Raw genomic sequence first — 27683 nt, forward strand, 5'->3', positions numbered from 1 at the left:
AAGTCAAGAACGGAAGGGAAGAGTCGGAGTTGGTCATGTGAAACGCTGGAATTTAAAGCGATATTGATGAAAGTTTCCAGTTCAGGGCAAGAGCAGGAAGCAGCACAGATATTAACCAACCGGGAAAACCATGTCAAGGATGTGACATGACTAGGTCTGAAGCAAAGAATATTCCACATATAGCGTTAAAAGACAGACATAGCTTGGACCCATGTGGGTTCACCAGTGACAAATTTATTTGGAGGAAGTGAGAAGCGTCAAAGGAAAAGCTGTTTAATGTGAGGCCGAGTTTGGCCAGGTGGAGAAGGGTGGTTGTGGATGGGGATTGGTTGGGCTGCCATGCATGGAAGAAGCGCAGGGCCCGCAGGCCATCCTGGTGGGGTGGAGGTCTAGAGGGACTGGACGTTCTGGTGAGAAGTGGAAATCTAGAGGCGCTGGACATCGTTGTAAGGGATGGATGTGTAGAAGGACTGAACGTCATGATGAGAGATGGAGATGTAAATGGACTGGACAACCTGGTGAGCGATGGACATGTAAGGAGCTGAATATCCTGGTGGGGTGAGGTTGTAGAAGGACTGGGGATCTATGTTCAAAAGGAGACGGCTATGGCCAAGAAACTGGAATGGTTAAAATGGTGGATGGCGTCGGAAGAGATTAGCCAAGGGGAGAACATTTACAGTTTTGATAGGAAGAAGTCAGTCCCGTGGAGCATTAACAGGTTGATATGATTGGTCTACCGGCAGGGTCCTGTCTGTGGATGTTTGAAAGGAGGCAGCAGGGGCTGTGTCAGGTTAGTGGACTATGAGTTTGGAGGCCGTGCGGTGAAGATCTCCAGAGGAGATGAGGTCAGTGACAGTCTGGGAAAGGATGGCTTGTTGTTCGGTGGTGGGGTAACGGTGCGCGGGAGGGACGAGGAGGTGTCAGAGTTTGGGCCGTATTTTTCGACACCTACGGGTGTGTACGAGATGTGTACGTGACCGTAGGGGCCGCGCTAGTCCCGGGTTTAGGCATCGGAATCTTCTTGACAGATCCTCCGTATCCCAGGGAGATGGGCCTCTGCCGGTGGAGATTTCCGCTATTTGCCCAACTTACGCCCGCTGAACGCCTGTGAAGTTCTTATGCCTGATAAATGCAGGTGTAAGGCCTGCTATTACCCGCATCAGAGTTTAAAAAATAGCAAAATAAAATGTTATCACTCATTTATATATTAACAACCCTGTCCAATAAGGTAAGTTGATTGTCGCCCCATTAATACATATATTTTCAAAAAATTAAAGTTTCGTTTAAAATAATTAATTAAATGGAATTTTAATTAATTTTAAATATATTTATTTATTTTATGTGTTCGTGTATTTTTAAAGTGATCCCCATTCATATTTATGGGAGCTCCGTACGCACCAAACTCCCAGAAGTATGAATGGGGATTCCCTTCTTTTATTGGTTGAGCTGGCCCATGTGACCCCAGGGGTGCTTGTGAGCCGCATGCGCACCTGAGATCCCTGGGCCTCTGCCCGCGCGGACCCGGAGAAGCCCAGGATCGCGAGACTCCAAACCTCCCGGGCCACCAGGGAAATGCGGAGATTTTTCACAGGTCGGAGGCATCCACCCGCGGGAAGCCTCCGATCGCAAATTGTGGGCCTTTGTGTTTAGAGTCCACAAGGTGGCGCTATTTTCAACACACAACAACAGCGACTCCCTTATCAGCAGAATTAATGATGTCAGGTTTGTACCTGAGAGAATGGAATGCTGCAAGTTCACAGGGACATGGATCAGAGTGAGGGAAGCGAGGATTCACTGAATCACTCCTGCCCTCCATCCTATCACAGATCTTCAGCCTTTTGATCTTTTCATGCCCCCTTTTCCCTGGCTCTTTATTTACTAAAAGCGGTTAATCTCTAACATTTTAAATTTCTGAAGATATCACTGACATGAAACGTTAACTGTTTCTCTTTCCACAGATGCTACCTGACCTGCTGAGTGGTTCCAGCATTTTCTGTTTTTATTTATAATAATGTTCGCCCTCTGCTGGTGGATACTTGCCATTGCAGTGGTCAGACTGATGGAATAAGCATCGCCACCTGCTGGCGGAAACTGCACGGTACAATCGTTTTGCTGATTGAGTGACCATTGCTCACTGCGGCTGAATAACTGGAGCATTTAGCTTTTAGAATTAAAGTCCAATAACAGTGGCCGTGGAACTCTGATCAGATTCTCCTGGTTTCCCGCCATACGCCGAATTCCCAGGGGCAGGTGTCGTGCAGTAAAACAACATTCGGCTGTATCTAGGGATTGGTGTGTGTTTAGTAATGGGACAAAATAAAAACATGAACATCGACATAGGCACAAATTTCAACCTTAACATTTAATAAAATCATTTTTTATTTTTAAACGCTACGTACATCACTTGACCCCTTGCGTGTTCTGAACCATCTTAAATAGAGGATGAAAAATTGAAGCGGTTACAAAATGAAGTTCATATAAACCCTTCAACAATAAACATAGGTTCTTAATCACTGTTACAGAGTTGATTAATCCACGCAAAGCAGTGGCTTACAGTATTAATATAGACAGAAATTAACCGAATACATTCTTTGTTTTGTAATTTTTAATTAAGCAGAACGCAGCCAAAATATAGAGAAAAGCTAAATCTATTTATTTCAAAACAAATTAACATGGCGATTGATAAAATAAAGTGATGTTTATATCGTGACGAAACGCACATTCAACAAATTAACATGGCGATTGATAAAATAAAGTGATGTTTATATCGTGACGAAACGCACATTCAGCATGTTCACACTGTTGGAAAAGTTAATGGACATTCTCTCAGATTTCACACACAATATTTCCCGCTTGTCTGTGACACGCCCCGGGACATCGCATCCGGGATTTTCCGCTGACTTTTACCTGAAAGGAAAAAACAAACACCTAGAGAGAGAGAGAGGTTAAACATTTCACCAACACACCATACAATCCAATGGACTCGTTTTCACTACTCACAATATTCTCCCTGATATTTCACTTCAATTAGTCTTTTCTTCAAATAATAAATAAACAACATCTTCTCTCTGACAGTTTCAGTATCATTTGCAGTTAAACACACTCCCCACAATCACAGAATTGAATTAATTACAGCCAGTATAATGGGGTATTTATTCCCACAGTAAATACACAGCATGTTCTCTCTGCTAGTTTCAGTATCACTACCGGTTGAACACACTGCCCATTGTCACACAGTAGAATCCACCCGGGACTGGACATTCCCCAGCACTGGGGCACAAACAATGCAGCAGATAATAAAACATTGCTCTTACCGGCTTGACGTAGATGTAACATTTTGAGCCACACAGTCACTGCCCATCGGTGGCGGAATGTCCGGGGTTGTGAACGTGTCACAGTGAACATGGTCATTGTTACCAGGAGTGGAAGGAACCGGTAAACCGGGAGCAGTGCGGGTCTGAGAGCTGTACCCTGTGGGAGAGACAGATTATGGGTTAATGATGGCGGTAAAACCCGCATCAGTGTGGGTCACATATATCTGTCAATTTGGTGAAGGGGCTGGGCTTTGCTGGTCTGTGAGTGGAAGAGAATTGTTTTCTACCCACACCCCCGTGCTGGGTTTTACCGCTGGGTGACAGCAGACGAGGTGCATCTAATATCCGAGAATCGGGCGGTTCAGTTTGAGCACTGGAATGATTCCTGGTGCGAGTATTAAAAAGGAAGATAATCCAAACTGAACAGCATCAGGATCTCTTTTCTAGAACATCCCTGTTCTAGAACACTTCATTTCCTGTAATCACAACATGGACTTCAATCAACCATCGCTCTGTGTCACCGCCGATTGAAAGGGAATTTAAAACAGCGCCAGTCCATTCCTACACAGAGGGCTGGTGACTGCGGGAATGTCAGAGATGTAACTCACCGAGAGTGGAGAGATCACCGCCGGCACTTCTGAGTGTGAGGAGAGCATCAGGACCGCCCTGAGTGCCAGTTACTCCAGTCTCAACATCGTCATAGTCGCCCGGAACCGAACCTGGGAGGAAATAGAGATTTCCACTGAAACCAAATGCCAGCACTGAGTGCTCAGAATGATATTATTAAAGATCAATCTACCCGGGCCTTGCAGGGCAGGAGAGCGGACCAATGTGGTCTTCGGGTGAAGTGGGGTTATTTGGGGGAATGATTGGACCGTGTCATGTCGGGGTAGTTTAGTCTCCGTTTTAAAGTCACACATTTCCCACTGAATCACCCACCCAACCTGCACACACATTTCACATTTCTCGGCCCATAGAGCCGTGTGAGGAAACACAATGAACTGAATGTTTCCTTCCATTATACCATTGGGGAAATTCGAAATGATTTTGTTTCAAATCCAAACTATTTCCACAATATTTTGTAAATAAGATCACCGTCCAGTACTACGGATCCTTGGCAGTGTTATTTTTCGGCGAGTAAGCTCTGATGTCTTTTAGGTAATAAAGTGTGTGAAGTCCAACAAAGATTGTAGGGAGTGAAAATATACCCACCCTGAATACTGGAGGAGGTCCCTTCAGGATTTTCTGATCCCGGATCAGTGTCACCCAAGATGTCACTAGTGTAATATTCAATCTGATTGAGGGCGTCAATGGAACCCGAAACTGTCAAACACAAAAAATGGATGGTTATTGGAGAGATTTTCAGCACATCGGAGCAGACAACATAATACCTTCATCGTCCCTGTGACAATATCCTGGATTTTGGTAACTGACACCATTGTGGGAGATCATTCACTACAAGGACTGCAGTTGTTCAGGAGAAGGCCCACCACTACCTTATCAGGGTAACTAGAGATGGACCATAAATGCCGGCCCTCCCAAACACAATAACCTACAGTCCATTAGTACAGGTAATACCTAGGTATCAGAGCAGAGAAAATAGTGTGTAACATAGTCGGTTAGTACAGAGAGAGTGAGCGGGGTTTCCTGATCATGATCGACCTTGGACACGACAGTGGCACACACAGCCCACTCAACAATGCAAAGTCCATCTCATTAATATTTGGGGACTTGTGCCAAAATTGTCCCATAGCTGCACAGACTAGCAAGCAACAGCCTGACAAAGTCATACTCAAAGAATCATACCTTAAAGCCATTAGGTAACTCCTCCAACACAAACCGTAGGTTTGTTCTGTCCCACCAGGTGGACAGACCCACCATAAGTGTCGGTACAGTGCTATACATTCGGGAGGAAGTGGCAATGGGATTGCTGAACATTGACTCCAGAACCATGAAATCTTATGGCTTCAGGTCGAGCATGAGCAAGGAAACCTGCTGATGATTACCAACTACCACCCTCCCTCAGCTGCTGAATCAGTGCTCCTCCATGTTGAACACCACTTGGAAGAAGGACTGAGGGCAGCAAGGGTACAGGATTTACAGAATCAACAGTTCAGATCAAAGCTCTGCAGTCCAGCCACATCCAGTAGTAAATGGCGGTGGATAATTAAACAACTAACGGGAGGAACAGGCTTCATCAGTATCCCCATCCCCCATGATGGCGGAGCCCAGCACGCGAGTTCAAAAGACAAGGCTGAAGCGTTTGCAACCATCTTCAGCCAGAAGTGCCGAGTGGATGATCCATATCGGCCTCCTCCTCGGTCCCCCACCATCACAGAAGCCAGTCTTCAGTCAATTCGATTCACTCCACGTGATATCAAGAAACGGCTGAGTGTACTGGATACAGCAATGGCCATGGGCTCTAACAACATGTCGGCTCATGACCTGTGCTCCAGAACTAGCCGCGCCTGAAGCCAAGCTGTCCCAGTACAGCTACAACACTGGCATTTACCCGACAATGTGGAATACTGCCCAGGTTTGAAAATTCCCAAAAAGCAGGACAAATCCAATCCGGCGAATTACCGGTCCATCAGTCTATTCTCAATCATCAGCAAAGTAATGGAAGGTGTCACCATTGACCAGTCACATAAATACTATAGTTACAAGAGCAGATCAGAGGCCAGGTATTCTGCGGCGAGTGTCTCATTTCCTGACTGCCCAAAGCCTTTCCACCATCTACAGGGCACAAGTCAGGAGTGTGATGGAATACTCTCCACTTGCCTGGATGAGTGCAGCTCTTGCAACACTCAAGAAGCTCGACACCATCGAGGACAATTCAGCCCGCTTGATTGGCACCCCATCCAGCACCTTATAGATTCTCTCCCTCCACCACCAGCGCCCCGTGGCTCCAGTGTGTACCATCTACAAGATGCACTGCAGCAACTCGCCAAGGCTTCTTAAGCAGCACCTCCCAAACCCGCGACCTCTAAGACCTAGAAGGACAAGGCCAGCAGGCACCAGGGAACACCATCGCCTGCAAGTTCCCCTCCAAGTTGCACACCATTCTGACATGGAAATATATCGACATTACTTCATTGTCCTTGGGCCAAAATCCTGTAACTCACTCTGTAACAGCACAGGGACTCCAGCGGTTCAAGAAGCTGTCTCACCTCCACCTTCTCAAGGGCAATTAGGGATGGGCAATAAATGCTGGCCTTGCCAGCGAATCCAGGAACGAAAAAATATTCCATTATACCATTGGGGGAAATTAACATGATTTTGTTTCAAATCCAAATTATTTCTACAATATTTTGTAACTAAAATCACTGTCCGGTACAACGGGTCCCTGGCAGTGTCATTCATCGGCAAGTAAGCTCTGTTATCTTTAGTTGTTGGTTTTAGGTAGTAGAAAGCGTGAAGTGCAAAAAAGAGATTGTTGGAAGTAAAAATGTACCCACCTTGAATACTGGAGGAGTTCCCTTCAGGATTTTCTGATCCGGGGTCAGTGTCACCCAAAATGTCACTGGTGTAATATTCAATCTGATTGAGGGAGTCAATGGAACCAGAAACTGTCAAACACAAATAATGGATGGTTATTGGAGAGATTGTTCAGGATATCGGAGCAGACAACATAATGAGCCGGATTTTCCGGGGCCTATGACCGCATACACACAGTGTACATGGTCATAAGTGTCCCACAAGTTTCGTGTTTCCACATGTGATTCACATGCACAAAAACCCAGAACTTGCAATCTGTTGAGATTCTGTTTGACAGATCGTGCTCATCCGCAGGAAATGGACATTCGCTGGCGCAGGGTTTGGCTATTTGCCCAACTACCGCCCAGCGAATGCCCACACAACACTTACACCTGGTACAAGCAGGAGTAAGGCCTTCTTGTACCAGTGTAAGCATTTAAATACATAGTAAAATACAGGTATTTAAATTATTTAAACATACATAAACCTTTTAAATTAGTTTACGATATTTTTTGCCCCTTGAAAAATGTTTAAATTTATATTTCAAAAAATTAAATTTTCCTTTTAATGTTTAATTACATTTTATTTGAATTAATTTTGACTATGTGATGATTTATTTTTATTTCAGTTTTGTTAAAATGTATTTTTTAGGGGATTCCTATTATGCTTATGTGGATTCCGTAGTTAAATATTTGTTCTTCAATCAAGATAACAAGAACAGATTATCTGGTCATTATCACATTGCTGTTTGTGGGAGCTTGCTGTGCGTAACTTGGCTGCCCCATTTCCCACATTGCAACAGTGACTACACTCCAAAAGTACTTAATTGGCTGTAAAGTGCTTTCAGACGTCCAGTGGTCGTGAAAGGCGCCATATAAATGCATGTCTTTCTTTAAATTGAATCCCCATAAGGATAATGAGAATCACCCTTTGTGCTTTGTTGGGCTGGCCCACCTTATCCCAGGGGCGCTTGCGCACCGCATGTGCTCCTGGGCCTTTACACAGGCATATGCCTGGAGGCCCAGGAGCACAAGTGTCCGAAGGTCCAGAGGCACCAGGTAGGTGCGGAGTTTAATTGTGGTTCAGAGGCAATCGCCTGCGGGAAGCCTCCGACCGCAATTTCCAGCCCAATAGCTTCATCGTCCCTGTGACAATGTGATGGAATTTGGTAACTGACACCATTGTGGTAATCATTCACCACAAGGACTGCAGCGGTTCAAGAGGAACGCCCATCACCACCTTATCAGGGCAAATAAGGATGGACCATAAATGACGGCCCTCGCAGCGGTCAGACACAATGGCCCAGTAATTCGGGTCCCAACGCGTGAGTGCGCACGGGGTACCCACGCGTGGACCAGATGGAAGTGCCGGTTTCTTGCATGCGCGGGAAAACAGCACTTCCGGTCCCCTGAAAGGAGGTGTTAAGAGGTGAAATGCGTGCGACGTATGAGGCAGCGCGAGCGCGTTGAACTTCCGGTTTATGACAGGTTTGCCCGTGCGTGAAGGCCTCCACTTTTTACACATTAAAAAAGCAGACGTAAGGACATCAGTTTAAAAGGTAAGTGGTCAATTAATTAAAATTAGAACATTTTTTCCACAGGTTTATTATTTTTAAATACTGCACAGTAAGGTAAGTGTATTTTTAGCTCCGATTTTTTATAAAATTGTGTTTTTCAAAAATTTAAATTTTTGTTTAAAACGGTTATTTAATGTTATTTATAGTTGATTTAAATAGTGTGATGTTTTTTTTAAATTTATTTTAAGGTTATGTACTGTTTTGGGCGCCCGGAGTTTTCATGAGCTTGACAGGTCTTATGTCTAACTCATGAATGGACTTTTGCATCCTCCGATTGGTTGCCCAGTGCTCACGTGATCCCAGCCGACGCATCGAACTAACTACGCCACTGGATCACGCAAGCACAGCGCGCCGGGAGCTGGGGCAGGCCACAGACCAGAAATACACGCAGGCCCAGGCCTCTACTTTCGGCGCGCTATGTAAGTGTAGGTCGGGGGCATGCACCCGCGGGAAGCCCCCGATCCGAATTTCTGGGCCAATAATATATAGTACAGCCCATTAGTACAGGTAATAGGTATCAGAGCAGAGATAATAGTCTATAACATAGTTGTTTAGTACAGAGAGGGAGCGGGGTTTCCTGATCATGATCCCTCCACAACCCTGCCGTCTCTTTCATTTTCAGAGACTCAAACCGCCGGTGGTGACAGCACAAATTGGACCCCCGCCCCACACATGGGTCAGAAAATAGTGCAAGGAGGACAATATCCGATTCGTTCATCCATCTGTTTTTTAATCAAATGATTTATGTTAACGGTTAACTCCCTCCCTAAATATAGCCCAAGACAAATGATTCATCGATTTGATAAGCGTATTGCTCTGATATCCTGAAGCACAATGTGTAAATTAATGTTATATATCAGAATACAACCTGTTAGAATAAGTCGTATAGAAACAACCAATCAGAGGTTAGGATTTCCTGCGAGGAACATGTTCCAGATACAGGAATCCAGTCACCCAGAGAAATGGAATCTGGGACAATGTGGCTGTCGCCTCATAAGATCAGCGAGTTTTTATGGGATTGATTAAAGGGAATAAAATGAAATGTTAGTGACAGAGACTCCAAGGTCAGCTTACACAGGAAATGATGGCCTGGATTTTCCGCGGCCTATGATGGTGTACACACACCATCGTAAGTTTCCCGCAAGTTCCGGGGTTCCGCCTGTGATGCCCGACAGCCCAGAACTTGCAATCTGTCCAGATTCTGTTTAACAGATCGTTCGAATCCGCAGGAAATTGACATTCACTGCTGCAGAGTTGGACTATTTGCCGAACTACTGCCCAGCGAATGCTCACAAAACCCTTAAACCTGGTAAAAGCAGGGGTAAGGCCTTCTTTTACCTGTGTGCATGTTATTTAAATCTTTAACGTTAGTTTAGGTTATATTTGGACCCTTTAAAATTTTTATATTTATTCTACAAAAAATGATTTTAAATGTTTAATTAAATTGAGTTTTAACTAATTTGGAACCTGTGATTATTTATTTTTATTTAAGTGCTGTAAATGCTCTTTCAATTTGCGGTCGGGGGCTTCCCGCGGGTGAATGCCTCCAAAACGCAAGAATAGTGCGAACCGACCTGATGGTCTCGGAGGTTTGGACATTTGCGCTCCTGGGCCTCTCCGCCAACACCTGCGTAAAGGCTCCCGTGTCTCAGGTGCACGTGGTTTGTGAGCGCCTCTGGGATCATGTGAGCCGTCCCAAACAATCAGAAAGGCGGATCACCATTCTGCTTATGGGGCTTTAGGTACAGAATCACCATCAGCATGAAAAGGAATCCCCTAAAATGTCAATTACACACCAGTTAAATAAAAACAAATCATTACACGTTCAAAATTAATTAAAATACAATTTCATTAAATATTTAAAACAAAAGTTTAATTTTTTGAAAAATAAATGTAAACGTTTTACGGGTGTTAAAAATAACCTAAACAAAATTTAATTTTTTTTACCTATAAATAATTTTAAAATATATATTTTAATATTTATTTAAACTCTTACACTGTTAAGAGACGACCTTACCCCTGCTTTTACCAGGGGTAAGAGTTTCACGGGCATTCGCTGGGCAGTAGTTGGGTAAATAGCCCAGCTCTCCGCCAGGGAATGTCCATTTCCGGGGATGTGGTGGATGTCGAGCTGAAACTTGACAGAGCGCAAGTTCCGAGTTTTCGCGCATGCGCATCGAACGTGGAAACCCGGAACTCGGGGGTGAGTTACAGCTGGGTACACACCACGTACTCGGCCAACGGCCCCGGGAAATCTGGGTCATTCTGGTTACGGGAATTCCGTACTGAAATGGATTCCCCAAAAACAAAATAGGAATTCCCCTTTGTGATTGGTTGGACTGGCCCACGTGAACCGCTTGCGCGTCTGGGATACAGGGCTTTTACACAGGTGGACGCCTGCAGGCCCAAGAGCAGAACAGACCAAAGGTCTGGAGGCAGCAGGTAGCTGCGTACTTTGCTTGCGGTCCAGAGTCGTTCGTCTATGGCAAGCCTTCGATCGCAAATTCGAGGCCAATATTATAAAGGAAGGAATGAAGATGATTTCAATCATACGAACATACAAATTAGGAGCAGGAGTAGGCCACTCGGCCCCTCGAGCCTGCTCCGCCAATCAATAAGATCATGGCTGATCTGATTACTCCACATTCCCGCCTACCCCCAATAACCTTTCACCCCTTTGCTTATCAAGAATCTATCTACCTCTGTGTGGTAAACCACTGTTTGTATTCCACTGTGTACATGCCTGGACATGCCTCGGCTGACTCCTCCCACAAGTCCTAGTATAAAGGTGACTGCTCCCCAGCCCTTTGTATTTCTGGACCGGTCGACCACTCGAGGCAGACCTTCATTCTTTTGTTAATAAAAGCCTTTAGTTACTCTCTTAACTCTCAGTCTTTTATGAGTAATTGATAGCGCATCAATTTTATTAACAAAATTTTTATAATGGAGAAGATCCTCACACCAGCATGCCTGGACTTAGATCATCGGGAGGCGGACTCATCCACCAAGTTTACTCACTGGCTTAGGTGTTTCGAAAAATTCCTGACCGCCTCCGCAGCAATCAAATCGGACGAGGACAAACTAGATGTCCTGACCTCCAAAGTGAACCACCGAGTGTACTCGGTCATCCAAGACGCGACCTCGTACGCGGACGCTATCAAGCTCCTCAAGGACCAGTACACGTGCCCAGTGAATGAAGTGTACGCCAGGCACCTTCTGGGGAGTCGTAAACAACAACCTGGGAAATCGACCGTGGAATACCTTCAGGCACTGTCTGTGCTTGGCCGGGCCTGTGGTTGTAAGGATGTAAAGGCCGCCATGTACACAGAGGAACTTATCCGGGACGCTTTTGTAGCGGGCCACAGATCCAATTACACCCGACCTCGACCTCAACAAGGCCTCTGAACTCGCACTATCATTGGATGCAGCCTACCGAGGCATGGATGCCTACTCCTCTGCACCGTGGACGCCGCGGGGAATGACAGCCTGGGACACGGTAGGACCGCCTCATAGCACCGTGCCACCCCAGCCACACCCCAGCAACGGCCCAACGACCGCAGCAGTGTCCCAAGGCCAGACAGCAGTGCCCCAAGGCCAGAAATGCTACTTCTGTGGCCAGGCAAAACACCCCAGAGCGCGCTGCCCGGCGAAAAACGCGATCTGCTCGGGCTGCGGGAAGAAGGGACACTACGCTAGCGTCTGCAGGGCCAAAGCCACCCCGAACCCCAGCAGCGCCGCGTGTGGACCATGCGGGCCGCCATCTTGGGCCTCCCCGGCCATGTGCGAACCACCGGTACAGCAGCCATTTTGGACGCCTCCAGCCACATGGGGATCATGGACGCTGCCATCTTGGACGACAGCCGGAACGCAGCAGGCCCCCAACACCGCCTCATCTGATACCCGCAGCGACACACCGACCCCTGCGCTGGCATCCGTTACACTGGACCAAGCGAGACCGCACCAGCTGGCCAGTTCCACAATGGACATTAAGGTAAATGGTCACGATACAATCTGCCTTTTTGACTCTGGGAGCACAGAGAGCTTCATCCACCCCGACACGGTGCGGCGTTGCTCTCTCCCAGTCCTGCCTGCGCACCAGCGGATTTCTATGGCCTCCGAGTCCCAGCCGGCGGACATCGGCGGCTACTGCGTGGTGACACTCGTAGTAGACGGGACCGTGTACGATCATTTTAAACTTCTGGTCCTGCCCGACCTCTGCGCTGCCGTCCTGCTGGGGTTAGATTTTCAGTGCCACCTTAAAAGTGTTACGATGGCGTACGGTGGACCCCTACCCCCACTCACAGTCCGCAGCCAGCAGCTTCCAAATTGCCCACCGCGCACCAGGTGCAACCTCTCCACACTCAGAGTCACCCCCCCCCCACTGTTTGCTAACCTCACCCCCGACTGTAAGCCCATCGCCACAAAGAGCAGGCGATACAGTGCCGGGGACAGGGTTTTCATTAAAACCGAAGTGGAGCGGCTCCTGAAGGAAGGGATTATTGAGGGCAGCACCAGCCCCTGGCGAGCCCAGGTTGTGGTCGTTAAGACCGGCGAGAAGCAGCGCCTGGTCATCGACTACAGCCAGACAATAAATCGCTACACCCTGCTAGACGCCTACCCACTCCCCCGCATAGCTGATATGGTCAACCAGATCACGCAGTACCGCGTCTTCTCGACCATTGACCTGAAATCAGCATACCACCAGCTCCCTATCCGCCCTGAGGACCGCCAGTATACTGCCTTTGAGGCAAACGGCCGCCTCTATCACTTCCTTAGGGTTCCCTTTGGCGTCACCAACGGGGTCTCCGTCTTCCAAAGGGAGATGGACCGGATGGTAGATCAAAATGCGTTGCAGGCCACTTTCCCATATCTGGACAATGTGACCATCTGGGGCCGTGACTTGCAGGACCATGACGCAAACCTCGAAAAATTCCTCCGCACCGCCAAACTCCTGAACCTGACATATAACAAGGAGAAGTGCATATTCCGCACAAACCGCCTCGCCATCCTTGGCTGTGTTGTGGAACACGGAGTCATCGGCCCCGACCCCGACCGGATGCGTCCCCTTATGGAACTCCCACTGCCCCAAGGCCCTGAAGAGGTGCCTAGGGTTTTTCTCCTATTACGCCCAGTGGGTCCCCTACTATGCGGACAAGGCCCGTCCGCTGATCAAGTCCACCTCTTTTCCCTTGATGGCAGAGGCCCGCTTAGCCTTCCACCGTATCAAGGAGGACATTGCCAAAGCCACCATGCATGCAGTGGACGAATCCATCCCCTTCCAGGTGGAAAGCGACGCGTCCGACTTTGCCCTGGCCGCTACCCTCAATCAGGCGGGGTGACCCGTGGCCTTCTTTTCACGAACCCTCCAAGGCCCGGAGACCAGACACTCCGCTGTTGAGAAGGAGGCCCAGGCGATTGTGGAGGCTGTGCATCATTGGAGGCACTACCTGGCCGGAAAACGATTTACCCTGCTCACTGACCAGCGTTCAGTTGCTTTCATGTTTAACAACAAGCAGAGGGGCAAAATCAAAAATGACAAGATCTTGAGGTGGAGAATCGAACTTTCCACCTACAATTACGAGATCTTGTACCGGCCCGGGAAGCTCAATGAACCCCCGGATGCGCTATCGTGTGGCACCTGCGCCAGCGTGCAGATCGATAGACTGCGGGCCCTCCACAATGACCTCTGCCACCCGGGGGTCACCAGGTTCTTCCACTTCATCAAGGCCCGCAACCTGCCTTACTCTATTGAGGAGGTCAGGACCATGACCAGGAAGTGCCAAGTCTGCGCTGAGTGCAAACCGCACTTTTATAGACCAGACAGGGCCCACCTGATAAAAGCCACTCGCCCCTTCGAGCGCCTGAGCGTTGATTTTAAAGGGCCTCTCCCCTCCTCCGACCGCAATGTGTACTTCCTCAATATTATTGATGAGTACTCCTGTTTCCCGTTCGCCATCCCCTGCCCGGACATGACCAGTGCCACGGTCATTAAATGTCTGAACGACCTCTTCACCCTGTTCGGTTTCCCCAGCTATATCCATAGCGACCGGGGCTCATCGTTTATGAGCGATGAACTCCGTCAGTACCTGCTAACTAGGGGTATTGCCACAAGCAGGACCACCAGTTACAACCCCCGGGGGAACGGACAGGTGGAAAGAGAAAATGCGACAGTTTGGAAGGCCGCCCTGCTAGCCTTAAAGTCTAGGGGCCTTCCAACCTCCCGCTGGCAGGATGTGCTCCCCGATGCGCTCCACTCTATTTGGTCACTGCTCTGCACTGCCACTAATGCCACCCCCCATGAGAAAATGTTTGTCTTCCCAAGGAAGTCCACATCGGGGACATCGCTACCGCCATGGCTGACGTCCCCAGGGCCGGTCCTACTGAGAAGACACGTGAGGACCCATAAAACGGACCCCCTGGTTGAGAGGGTCGACCTCCTCCACGCCAACCCCCAGTATGCTTACATTGCATACCCAGACGGGCGGGAGGACACAGTCTCCATAAGAGACCTTGCACCCTCGGGGGCCGCAGTAACCCACTACTCACTACCACCCCCCCCCCACGATCCGATATCCAGCCCCAGCAGACGGCAGGCCTGGGCCCCGCGACCCGCTCGACATCTACGAGGACGACATGCCTGTGCCACAGCCTACGCAGGACTCGACGCCGGAAGCTCCACTACCCCTGCCGTCGCCACGCCGATCACAGCGGCAGACAAGACCTCCGGAGAGACTCCAATACACTAACTTTTAATACACTTCACCCCGCCGGACTCAATTTTAATCAAGGGGTGAATGTGGTAAACCACTGTTTGTATTCCACTGTGTACATGCCTGGACATGCCTCGGCTGACTCCTCCCACAAGTCCTAGTATAAAGGTGACTGCTCCCCAGCCCTTTGTATTTCTGGACCGGTCGACCACTCGAGGCAGACCTTCATTCTTTTGTTAATAAAAGCCTTTAGTTACTCTCTTAACTCTCAGTCTTTTATGAGTAATTGATAGCGCATCACTCTGTCTTAAAAATTTTCAAAAACTCAGCTTCCACTGCCCTTGAGGAAGAGAGTTCCAAAGACTCGCGACCCTCTGTGAGAAACAAAATTCTCCTCATCTCTGTTTTAAACAGTGACCCCTAGTTCTAGATTCCCCCACAAGAGGAAACACCCTCTCCACGTCCACCCTGTCCAGACCCCTCAGGATCTTATTGTTTAAAATAGTTATTTTATGTAATTTATAGTTACTTTAAAAATTTGATTCAAAGAAATGTATTTGAAGTTTTAGTTATGTTTTGGGGCTGAACTGTATTCATGGATTTGACAGGTCTTCCTGTCAAATCTATGAATAGAAATTCCCTGCTACGATTGGCTCTCCATGGCCCACGTGACCCCAGGGGACGCTTCGAACTAACTGCACCCCTGGGATACACAAGCACTGTGCGCCAACAGCTGGAAGAGGCCCAGGATCGGAATACAACGCGGGCACACAGCACAACAGCTGGCAGGCTAGGTAAGTGCAGGTCAGAGGCTTGCAACTGCAGGAAGCCTCTGACCCCAATTTCTGGGCCATAATGGCCCAGAAATTCAGGTCTCCACGGTTGAGTATGCACGGGGTACTCACTCGTAGGCCCAATGGAAGTGCCGGTTTCATAACATAAGGACATAAGTAGGAGGAGCAGGAGTAGGCCATACGGCCCCTCGGGCCTGCTCCGCCATTCAATAGGATCATGGCTGATTCGAACTTTGACTCACGTCCACTTCCCTGCCCTCTCCCTGTAACCCCTTATTCCTTTATCAGCTAGGAAACTGTCTATCTCCGTTTTAAATTTATTTAATGTCACAGCTTCCACAACTCTGAGGTAGCAGATTCCATAAATTTACTACCCTCTGAGTGAAGAAGTTTCTCCTCATCTCAGTTTTGAAAGAGCAGCCCCTTATTCTAAGATTATGCCCCCTAGTTCTAGTCTCACCCATCAATGGAAAAATCCTCACCGCATCCACCCAATCAAGCCCCCTCACAATCTTATATGTTTCAATAAGATCGCCTCTCATTCTTCTGAATTCCAATGAGTAGAGGCCCAATCTACTCAAACTTTCCTCACAAGTCAACCCCCTCATCTCTGGAATCAACCGAGTGAACCTTCTGTGAACTGCCTCAAGAGCAATTATAACTTTTCTTAAATATGGAAACCAAAACTGTACGCAGTATTCCAGGTGTGGCGTCACCAGTACCCTGTATAACTGCAGCATGACTTCCCTGCTTTTATACTCCATCCCCCTTGCAATAAAAGCCAAGATTCCATTGGCCTTCCTGATTACCTGCTGTACCTTCATACTAACCTTCTGTGTTTCATGCACCAGGACCCCCAGATCCCTTTGTACTGTAACACTTTGCAGTTTCTCTCCATTTAGATAATAACTTGCTCTTTGATTTTTTCTGCCAAAGTGCATAACCTCACACTTTCCAACATTATATTCCATCTGCCAATTTTTTGCCCACGCACTTCGCCTGTCTATGTCCTTTTGCAGGTTTTTTATGTCCTCCTCACTCACTGCTTTCCCTTCCATCTTTGTATCGTCGGCAAACTTGGATACGTTGCACTCGGTCCCTTCCTCCTAATCGTTAATATAGATTGTAAAGAGTTGGGGTCCCAGCACTGACCCCTGCGGAAAACCACTAGTTATTGATTGCCAACCCGAGAATGAACCATTTATCCCAACTCTCTATTTTCTGTTGGATAGCTAATCTTCCACCCATGCCAGTATATTGCCCCCAAACCCGTGATTTTTTATCTTGTGCAGTAATTTTTTTGCGGCACCTTGTCAAATGCCTTTTGGAAGTCCAAATACACCACATCCACTGGTTCCCCTTTATCCACCCTGTTTGTTACGTCCTCAAAGAATTCGAGAAAATTTGTCAAACATGGCTTCCCCTTCGTAAAACCATGCTGACTCTGTCTGATTAAATTTTGCTTATCCAAATGTCCTGTTACTGCTTCCTTAATAATGGACTCCAACATTTTACCAACCACAGATGTTAGGCTAACTGGTCTATAGTTTACAGCCTTATGTCTGCCTCCCTTTTTAAATAAGGGCGTTACATTAGCAGTTTTCCAATCTGCAAGGACATTTCCTGAATCCAGGGAGTTTTGGAAAATTACCACCAATGCATCCACAATCCCTACCGTTACTTCTCTCAAGACCCTAGGATGCAAGCCATCAGGTCCAGGGGATTTATCCGCCTTTAGTCCCATTATCTTACTGAGTACCACCTCCTTAGTGATTTTAATCGTGTTTTGCTCCTCCCCCCCCTATAGCTCCCTGTTTGTCCAGTGTTGGGATATTTTTAGTGTCCTCTACTGTAAAGACTGATACAAAATATTTGTTCAGCGTTTTTGCCAACTCCATGTTCCCCACCACTAATTTTCTGGTCTCGACCTCTAAGGGAGCAACATTCACTTCAGCCACCCTTATTCTTTTTATATAGCTGTAGAAACTCTTGCTATCTGATTTTATATTTTTTGCTAGTTTAGTTTCAGAATCTATCTTCGCTTTCTTAATTAATCTTTTAGTTATTCTTTGCTGGCTTTCAAATGCTTCCCCATCTTCTATCCTCCCACTAGATCTGGCTAATTTATATGCCCTTGTTTTCAGTCGGATACTATCCTTTACTACTTTACATAGCCACGGATGGCTGTCTTTTCTTTTATGCCCCTTTTTCCTCACTGGAATATATTTTTCTTGAAAGTTGTGAAATATCTCCTTGAATGTACACCACTGCTCATGTACCATCTTACACTTTAATCTATTTTCCCAGTCCACTTTAGTCAACTCTGCTCTCATACCTTCATAGACTCCTTTATTTAAGCTTAGTACGCTGGTTTGAGATCCAAATCTCACCCTCCAACTGAATTTGGAATTCAAACAGGTTATGGTCACTCATTCCAAGGGGATCTTTTACTAGGACATTTTTAATTAATCCTGTCTCATTACACAGGACCAGATCTAAGATTGCCTGCCCCCTGATTGGTTCAGTTACATACTGCTCAAGGAACCCGTCCCTAATGCACTCTATGAACTCTTCCTCAAGGCTGCTCTACCCAATTTGATTTGTCCAGTCAATATGAAAATTAAAATCCCCCATGATTATAGCTGTTCCCTAATTACAAGCCCCAACTATTTCCTGATTTATACTCGGACCAACAGAGTTGCAAATGTTAGGAGGCCTATAGACTACGCCCACTAGTGACTTTTTCCCCTTATTATTCCTTATCTCCACCCAAACTGTTTCACTATCCTGATCCTTTTACACAATATCATTTCTCACTATTGCAGTGATTCCATCCTTTATTAACATAGCCACCCCACCTCCCTTTCCATCCTGTCTGTCCTTCCTAATTGTCAAATACCCCTGGATGTTTAGTTCCCAGTCATGGTCACCTTGCAGCCATGTTTCTGTAACGGCCACCAGGTCATACTCATGTGTAGTTATGTGTACCATCAACTCGTCCATGTTTTTTTTACAAATGCTGCGTGCATTCAGATAAAGAACTTTTAAATATGTTATGTGACAATTTATTCCTGCTTTTGCCCCCTTTACTACTCTACCTTTATCTTTATACATTCTGTCCCTTCCTGACACGCTCTGGTTTTTAATTCCCCCACTGCTACCTTGCTCTATTGCCCTCTCCACTGACATTTTTATTTTTCGCTCTTTTGAAACCGCCCCGCCACTAATTAGTTTAAAGCTCTCTGTACAGCCCTAGTTATTCGATTTGCAAGGTTTCTAGTCCCAGCACTGGCCAAGTGAAGTCCATCCCAATGGAACAGCTCTCTCCCGTCCCAGTACTGGTGCCAGTGTCCCAAGAAGCAAAACCCATTTCTCCCACACCAGTCTTTGAGCCACGCACTTAACTCTCTGATTTTATTTACCCTAGCCAAATTTGCTCGTGGCTCAAGTAGTAATCCAGAGATTATTACCCTTGTGGTTCTGCTTTATAATTTGGCCCCTAGCTGCTCATACTCCCTCAGCAGAACCTCTTTCCTTGTCCTATTTCTGTTGTTGGTATCAACATGGACCACGACAACCGGATCCTCCCCCTCCCACTCCACGTTTCCCTCCAGCCCAGAGGAGATGTCCTTAACCCTGGCTCTGGGCAGGCAACACAGCCTTCAGGACTCTTGCTCTCGGCTGCAAAGAACCCTATATATCCCCCTAATGATACTATCCCCTACGACTACAACATTTCTTTTTACTCCCCCCCCACTTGAATGGCCCCTCGTTCCACGGTGCTGTGGCCAGGTTGCTCATCCTCCCTGCAGTCCCTGATCCTGTCCTCACAGGGAGTAAGAGCCTCGAACCTGTTGGACAAGAGCAAGGGCTGCGGCTCCTCCAACACTACCTCCTAGATCCCCGTACCTGCCTCACTCAGACACACCCTCCTGTCCCTGACCACGGAATGCATCTGAATTAGTTAATCTCATTGCTGTAACTACTTCCTGGAACACAGAGTCCAGGTAATACTCCCCCTCACTGATGTGTTGCAGTGTTTCAAGCTCGGACTCCAGCTGATCAACACGGAGCCAGAGTTCCTCGAGCAGCCAACACTTACTGCAAATGTGATCACCGTGAGAATCAATTGTGTCCACCAGCTCCCACATATTGCAGCAGTAAAACATCACCTGCTCTGCCATTCTATGTAATTAATTAAATTTATTATTATTATTTTTAAATGCCCTCTGCCCCGATTCTAGATGATGAATATCACACCTCTATTTAATTGAACTTACCAACTTATAAAGGTTTTCAAAGGGAAGGAAAAGTACTCACCAACCAGCCAATCACCTACCAGCTTGGCTGTGATGTCACTTTTGAATTCTGACCTCCCTTTGGAATGTTGCCTGTTGAGCCTGTTTAGGCTGCCTCGCCTCGCTGCTCCAACTCGACTCAACACCCGCTGCTGCTCCCGGCTGCCTCGACTGGGCCTCGCCTCACTGCTCCAACTCGACTCAACACCCGCTGCTGCTCCCGGCTGCCTCGACTGGGCCTCGCCTCGCTGCTCCAACTCGACTCAACACCCACTGCTGCTCCCGGCTGCCTCGCCTTGCTGCTCCAACTCGACTCAACACCCGCTGCTGCTCCCGGCTGCCTCGACTGGGCCTCGCCTCGCTGCTCCGCCTCCGCGATGTCTGCTAATCTGGAGACCAAACTCCCAATGCACTGCGCATGCATGGGAAACCACCACTTCCGTTCCTCTGAATGCAGAGGTTCAGAGGTCGAATGCGTGCATGGAGAAGCTGCGCGTGCGCATCAAACTTAGCTTTCTTTTTACCGTTTTTTCCGTGAGGGTATGTCTGCAGAATTTAGAAATGTAAAAAGCAGGCGTAAGGCCTGCTTTTTACAAGGTAAGTGGTGAATTAATTAAATTTAGAACATTTTTTCCACAGGTTTATTATTTTTAAATACTTTAAAGCAAGGTAAGTTTATTTTTAGCCCCGTTAGAAGATAAAATAATTTTTTTCAAAAATTTAAGTTATTGTTTAGAATAGTTATTTCATGTAGTTTAGTTTATTTAAAAAATGTGATAGTTTTTAAAAATTTATTTGAAGGTTTAGTGCTATTTTGGGGCCGTAGTATTTATAAGTCTTGACAGCACTTCCTGTCAAGACTTATGAATGGAGCAATCCCTGCTCTGATTGGCTGCCCATGGTCCACGTGATCCCAGGTGATGCATCAAACTAACTGCGCCCCTGGGATACGCAAGCACTGCGCGCCAGCAGCTGGACCAGGCCCCGGATCGGAATCCCACGGGGTCCTACAGCTCAATGGCCGGCGTGCAAGCTAAGTGCAGGTCGGGGGCTTACACCCGCGGGAAGCCCCCCGACACGAATGTCTGGACCAAAACAAGAATTCAATTTTTTGAAAAAATTAATTACGGTTTCTAACGGGGCTAAAAATAAACTTACCTTTCTTTAAAGTATTTAAAAATAATAAACCTGTGGAAAATTGTTTTAATCTTACTTAATTCACCACTTACCTTGTTAAAAGCAGGCCTTGCGACTGCTTTGGAAAAGGGTAGCTCCTGGAGACTTACCCTCCCGGAGAAACCTGCAAAAAAGAAGGAAGTTCACGGCATACGTGCTGCCACTCCAGCACATGCGTTCGACCCGTGAATCCCTTCCTTTAAGGGAACGGAAGTTCCGGTTTCCCACGCATTCGCAGTGCATGCACGAAACCGGCCCTTTCGTTGGGCCTACATGTGCGTACCCCATGCGTACTCACCCGTGGGGACCAGAAGTTCTGGTCCTATATATATATATATATATATAGATAGGTTTCAATCAAGTCAGCTCTTACTCTTCTAAACTCCAGTGGATACAAGCCTAGCCTGTCCAAGCTTTCCTCATAAGACAACCCGCCCATTCCAGGTATCAGTCTAATAAACCTTCTCTGAACTGCTTCCAACGCATTTACATCCTTCCTTAAATAAGGAGACCAATACTGTACACAGTACTCCAGATGTGATCTCACCAATGCCCTGTATTACTAAGGCATAACCTCCATACTTTTGTATCGATCTGTGACTTCGGGTGATGTTTGAGTGAATATAAAATAAAGAATACAATCAGCCGATGGGTTTATTAGTCCTGGGCTCAGATATCTGAGGAAGTCCGTGTGGAGCCGGTGGGAAATGGAAACAGCGTCTCTGCTCGCTATTTACAAACAACCCGTAAACCCGTTCTTTGACAAATACCGACCAGTGGGAATCTTCCCCAAACCATTGCTGCTCTCACTATACACACGGACACAGAGACACTGTCACTGTGATAGGACTCCTTCACATGGGGGCAGTGAGTGGACTGCTGATCGTGTCCAGTCAGTACATTGACCATTAAAAGGGGTATTTAAGGGGAGGTGACACTTCTCCAGTGAAGATTCGATATCAAACGGAAAATACAGACCTGAACCCTGGGTCTGAGCGGAATCCTCGCCGGGTGGAATATTCTCAATCTCTTCATAAATTTCTTGGTACAAACCAGCAGGTGACTCCCTGCCGTGAGTGACAGCACCTGTTGGAGCGAGGGCGGGGAGATTAACATTTTGATTCACTCAACGCGCGTTTCACAGGAATTCATCTGCAAATAAATCCAAATAACAGATATAGTGATAGTCAAGGGTCAGAATCAGTTAGCGTGAATGTGGAGGAGTTTAGTTGTGTGTGTGATTCCCTGTGTGTGTCTGTGTCTCTGTCCAGACACATGTTCACCTCCAGCAGACTGCGGCCAGTTGTATTGACCTCGGGAAGACGGGATGAGGGGGTATCAGGAGAAATGAACTCCAGTTGGTCGCTCGGTTACGGGGCCACACGGGGAGTTCAGCTGAAGAGAAGCTGGGTGAAGTTGACTGATCTCTGCAGAGAGCATCAGTTTGGAAGCACAAGTGAGGAGCTGATGGTTCTTTGGCATGTCCTGTCAGTGTGAGAGGAGCCTTGCTGTGTACACGGAGCAGGAGTGTGTTGGGTGGGTGAGATATGTGTGGAAATGTTGTGTTGGGAGGTAGAGTAATCACCGGAGAATGCAGAAAGTCCTATAAAACTGTCACTTCTCAAAAAGGTGGAGAACCCTGTCAAAGAGTTCGAGATTGGGCATCCGGACCCAGAAACTGAAGGGGTGGAACGGATACCCAATGGATAAAGGAAGAATAACAGACCAATCAATAAATAGAGATTACAGAGAACGGGTGAGGCCATCGAGGAATTTGAAAACAAGGATAAGAATTTTGAAATCAAGGCGCTGCTTAACCGGGAGCCAATATCCGTCGTATGGAAAAGTGCAATTAACTGGAGACTCGCCAGGATATGAAGCGATCGGAGATCAAGCGTTAGTTCAGCGGTAAGATTTCTGCCTCACCTCTTCTTGTTGCCTTTCTCTGTATTACCGCCATCAGTGCGATCAGCTCACAGATTAGAAGTACCCCGAGGGTTATGCAGGTGGCAACAGGGATGGAGGTGGTTTTACCTCCCTGTCCTAATCACAAGATTGCAGAAAGATTTAACAGACACAGTCCGCCTTATATTTTAAAAATGTTCCAGTCAATTTGAAAGCGCTCACGTTATCTTCAGAAATTAACAAAACAAAGAACATGATAAAAACACCAATACCACTAATAATAGTACTATTGATGGAAAGTACCTGCAGGTGTGGACGGAGAAGCAGTAGGAGGCAAATCGAGTCCTGTGGAATATATTGTACAAACATTTCATCAACTTCAAACATTAGGATTTTACATTAAAAATATAAACGTTGTTTTAAATTTCTGAAATCCATGAGGCATGTTACCAGAACAAATCACACTGGCATCTTCCTTGTGATCACAGTCATGTTGACCTGGTGGTGAGGAACGACAGTCGCACAGAAAGGATTCACTTCCGGTGCACTTCACCTCATCCAGCCAGATAAGACCGGCACCCTGGGCAATTACGGCCCCTCCTGCGGCCAATAGAGCGGGGCCGCAACCCAGCTGTCTGCAGACAACATTGGCATCGGCCATATCCCAGGAGTCATCACACACCGTGCCCCAGCTGTTATTGGACAATATCTCCACTCTCCCGGTGCAGTTGGTGTTGCCTCCAACCAGGCGCAACAGTTGTCCCGAGTCTATCAAAGAGAATCATTTATTGTTATTTATTTAGTAGAAGCCTGGAATACAAGTCAGATAGTTTGTATAACGAAGAGGAGGAAGCACCTAGTGAATGTTCATGTTTAGCACGAGGTTCTCGAACACAGACCCTTGAACTGTGGGATCTCTCCGGCACTTTGGCTTCTGTTGAGAAGAGAAATATGCTGACTGTATTGGACAGCAATGTTTGAAATGACACCCGCACATTGAGAGTTTCCTTGTGTTACCTGAACAAACAACACCCGCATCCTCCCCGTGATGACAGTTGTGTTCGCCCCAAGGGTCTGACTGACACTGCCAAAGGGTCGACTCGTGTGATTTACATTCCATCTCATCGAGCCAAATGGGTCCGGATCCCGCTCCGAATGACCGAATGTTATACTCAATAGATATGAGGGGGCCGCACTGTAACTGTTTACAGATCACTTCTGCATCATGTTGATCCAGTTTCTCCGAGCACACTGTTCCCCAGGTCCCATTGTAGAACACTTCCACTCTTCCCTCACAGCGATGCTGTCCTTTCACCAGCCGCATCTCTTTGTGCTCTGTCAATGAAACAAGAAATATCCAGGTGGTTCGATTGATAACCCGCTTTGGGTTCATACTGCACAACACATGTTGCACCGGTGTCGGTAATTATTTCAGAAATACATCTACATTCCAAACACATAAGAAAGAAGAGTGAACACGGATGTCAAAATGAAAGGTCATACTTGACCAATGTTATTGAATTATTTGAAGAATTTACAGAAAGAGTAGACGAGACTAAAGCAGTAGGTGTAATATGCGTGGATTTTCTAAAGGCATTCGATAATGTACCACATTGTAGAATCATGACTAAGGCCAGAGCATGTGGAGTCAGTGGAGAAGTAGCAGAATGGATAGCTAGCTGGATACCAAACAGAAAACAGAGAGTAGGGGTTAAAGGTCGTTACTCAGACTGGTGGAAGGTGGGACGTGGTCTTCCACAGGGACTGGTGTTGGGGCCACTGCTGCTCATCATTTGCATTAACAATTTGCACTTGGGAATCGGAAGTAGAATTTTAAAGTTTACAGGTGGCAGCAAATTAGGAGGTATGGTTAATACTGAGGAGGACTGCGACAAAATACAAGAAGAATTAATAAACGGGCAGAATGGGCATTTTATTGGCAAATTAATTTTAATATAGGTAACTATGAGGTGGTGCATTTTGGTACGAGGAAGACATAGGCCACATTATCCTTGGAAGAAGGGAGAAGATAAAATATGAGAGTAAACTAGCAAATAATATAAAAACACAGTAAGAGCATCTACAGGTATATAAAAAGGAAAAGAGTAATTAAAATAAACATTGGTCCCTAAGAGGATGAGACTGGGGAATTAATAATGAGAAATAGAGAAATGGTAGAGACTCTAAATAATTATTTTGGATGAGTTTTCACGGTAGAAGACACTAAAAACACCCCAATGATAATAGATTATCAAGGGGCTACAGGGATGGAGGAACGTAAATCAATCTCTATCACTAGAGAAAAAGTACTAGGCAAACTAATGGGGCTAAAGGCCGACAATCCCCTGGACCTGATGGCCTGTATTCTAGGGGCTTAAAAGAAGTGGCTGCAGAGATAGCAGATGCATTGTTTGTAATGTGCCAAAATTCCCTGGATTCTGGAGAGGTCCCAGCGAATTGGAAAACTGCAAATGTTTCATTATTCAAGAAAGGTGGGAGACAGAAAGCAGGAAGCTATAGGCCAGTTCGCCTAACATCTGTCGTTGGGAAAATGCTGGAATCTATTATTAAGGAGTTAATAGCAGGACATTTAGAAAATCATAAGACAATCAAGCAGGGTCAACATGGATTTATGAAAGGCAAATCGTGTTTGACAAACGTTTAGAGTTCTTTGAGGATGGAACAAACAGGGTGGATAAGGGGAAACCAGTAGATGTAATGTATTTGGATTTCGAGAAGGCATTCGATAAGTTGCCACATAAAAGGTTACAGCACAAAATACGAGCGCACGGGGCTGGGGGTAATATATTGGCAAGGATAGAGGATTGGCTAACTAACAGAAAACAGAGTGTCGGGATAAATGGCTAATTTTGCAGTTGGCAATCCGTAACTAGTGGGGTGCTACAGGGATCAGTGCTGGAGCCTCAGCTATTCACAATCTATATTAATGACTTGGATGAAGGGACCGAGTGTACTGTTGGTTTTCTGATGATACAAAGATAGGTGGGTTAGCAAGTTGTGAGGAGGACACAAAGAGACTGCAAAGGGAGATAGAGAGGTTAAGTGAGTGGGCAAAACATTGGCAGATGGGGTATAAGGTGGGAAAATGTGAGGTTATCCACTTTGGAACGAAGAATGAAAAATCAAGTTATTATTTAAATGCAGTGAGACTACAAAATGCTGCGGTACAAAGGGATCTTGGGGTCCGAGTACATGAAACACAACAGGTTAGCATGCAGGTATAGCAAGTAACTAGGAAGACAAATGGAATGTTGATCTTTTTTGCAAGGGGTATGGAGCATAAAAGTAGGGAAGTTTTGATGCAACTTTACAGGGCACTGGTGAGACCGCACCTGGAGTACTGCGTACAGTTTTGGTCTCCATATTTAAGGAAGGATATACTTGCATTGGAGGCAGTGCAGAGAAGGTTCACTAGGTTGATTCCTGGGATGAAGTAGTTGATGTATGACGAAAGGTTGAGCAGATTGGGCCTATACTTATTGGAGTTTAGAAGAATGAGAGGTGATCTTATTGAAACATATAAGATTCTGAGGGGGATTGAACAGGTGGATGCAGGGAGGATGTTTCCACTGATGGGTGAGACGAGAACTAGGGGGCATAATCTTAGAATAAGGGGCTGCTGTTTCAAAACTGAGATGAGGAGAAACTTCTTCACTCAGAGGGTAGTAAATCTATGGAATTTGCTACCTCAGAGAGCTGTGGAAGCTGCGACATTAAATAAATTTGAAACGGAGATAGACAGTTTCCTAGCTGATAAGGGTATTAACGGTTATGGGGAGTGGGCAGGGAAGTGGATGTGAGTCTAGGTTCGGATCAGCCATGATCCTATTGAATGGAGGAGCAGGCCCGAGGGGCCATATGGCCCAGTCCTGCTCCTACTTCTTATGTTCTATGTCATTCTCTGTAATATCTCCTGTCTGAAGCATTGCTAATAACACTGCAGAAAATGAGCAGGTTGAAAGCGCCCTTACCTGAACACATCATCCTTACATCTTCTTTATGAGCACAGTCGTGGTTACCCCACGGTGCTGAGGGACATTCCCACAGAAAAGATTCGTCACCCGAACAGTTCAGTTCATCCAACCAAACTGGGCCTGAGCCTGGTCCACAAGCAGCAGGAAGTTCCATGTCCAATGCATTTCCGCAACCCAGCTGTTTGCAAACCACGTTAGCGTCGGCCAGGTCCCAGGAATCATCACAAACTGAACCCCAGGTCCCATTGTAATAAACCTCCACTCGCCCAGCACATGGGCTTCCACCGGCAGACAGCCTTAACTGCACGTGTCCTGTTGGAGAACAATACAGGAGGATTATACTTCCAATACACATGAACCTCATCACTCAATCCAACCCATTGTATCCTCTCCAGCCGAAAAATTCTGACCTTTTAAAGCGGCTGTGACAGATAAATG

At 46.6% G+C, this 27683-nt stretch overlaps 2 protein-coding genes and 1 pseudogene across 2 annotated transcripts in view; 1 reads left to right on the top strand and 2 right to left on the bottom strand.

Annotated features, from left to right (window-relative positions):
* LOC147098148 (scavenger receptor cysteine-rich type 1 protein M130-like) overlaps positions 1 to 27622 on the bottom strand; it is a 188131-nt pseudogene extending 160509 nt beyond the window's left edge.
* The window catches only part of LOC147098145 (scavenger receptor cysteine-rich domain-containing protein DMBT1-like), a 530447-nt gene that overhangs the window by 456206 nt on the left and 46558 nt on the right, over positions 1 to 27683 (top strand). The window lies entirely within an intron of this gene.
* LOC147098149 (uncharacterized) lies at positions 2584 to 23690 on the bottom strand. The gene is made up of 6 exons (XM_085971342.1): positions 23554 to 23690; positions 23272 to 23388; positions 22324 to 22431; positions 6773 to 6883; positions 4527 to 4637; positions 2584 to 2907 (listed from the first exon to the last, which is right to left on the bottom strand). The coding sequence occupies exons 2-6, from the start codon at positions 23303 to 23305 to the stop codon at positions 2834 to 2836; spliced, it is 438 nt and encodes a 145-aa protein (XP_085827468.1). The 5' UTR covers positions 23306 to 23388; positions 23554 to 23690; the 3' UTR covers positions 2584 to 2833.

The sequence above is a fragment of the Somniosus microcephalus genome, chromosome 30, assembly GCF_052327205.1.
Source record: "Somniosus microcephalus isolate GS21.2 chromosome 30, FLI_Smic_1.0, whole genome shotgun sequence".
NCBI lineage: Eukaryota > Metazoa > Chordata > Chondrichthyes > Squaliformes > Somniosidae > Somniosus > Somniosus microcephalus.

Bases quoted from the DNA above. Each gene is read 5' to 3' on its own strand.
- LOC147098149 (XM_085971342.1), bottom strand. From the start codon at position 23,305: ATGGCGGTAATACAGAGAAAGGCAACAAGAAGAG. The intron at 6,884-22,323 runs GTCTGTATTTTC...TGTGTTTGACAG, and splicing joins CGCTCAGACCCAGGGTTCAG to TTTCTGGTTCCATTGACTCC. The intron at 2,908-4,526 runs GTGGGTATATTT...TTTTCCTTTCAG, and splicing joins GACCTCCTCCAGTATTCAGG to GTAAAAGTCAGCGGAAAATC.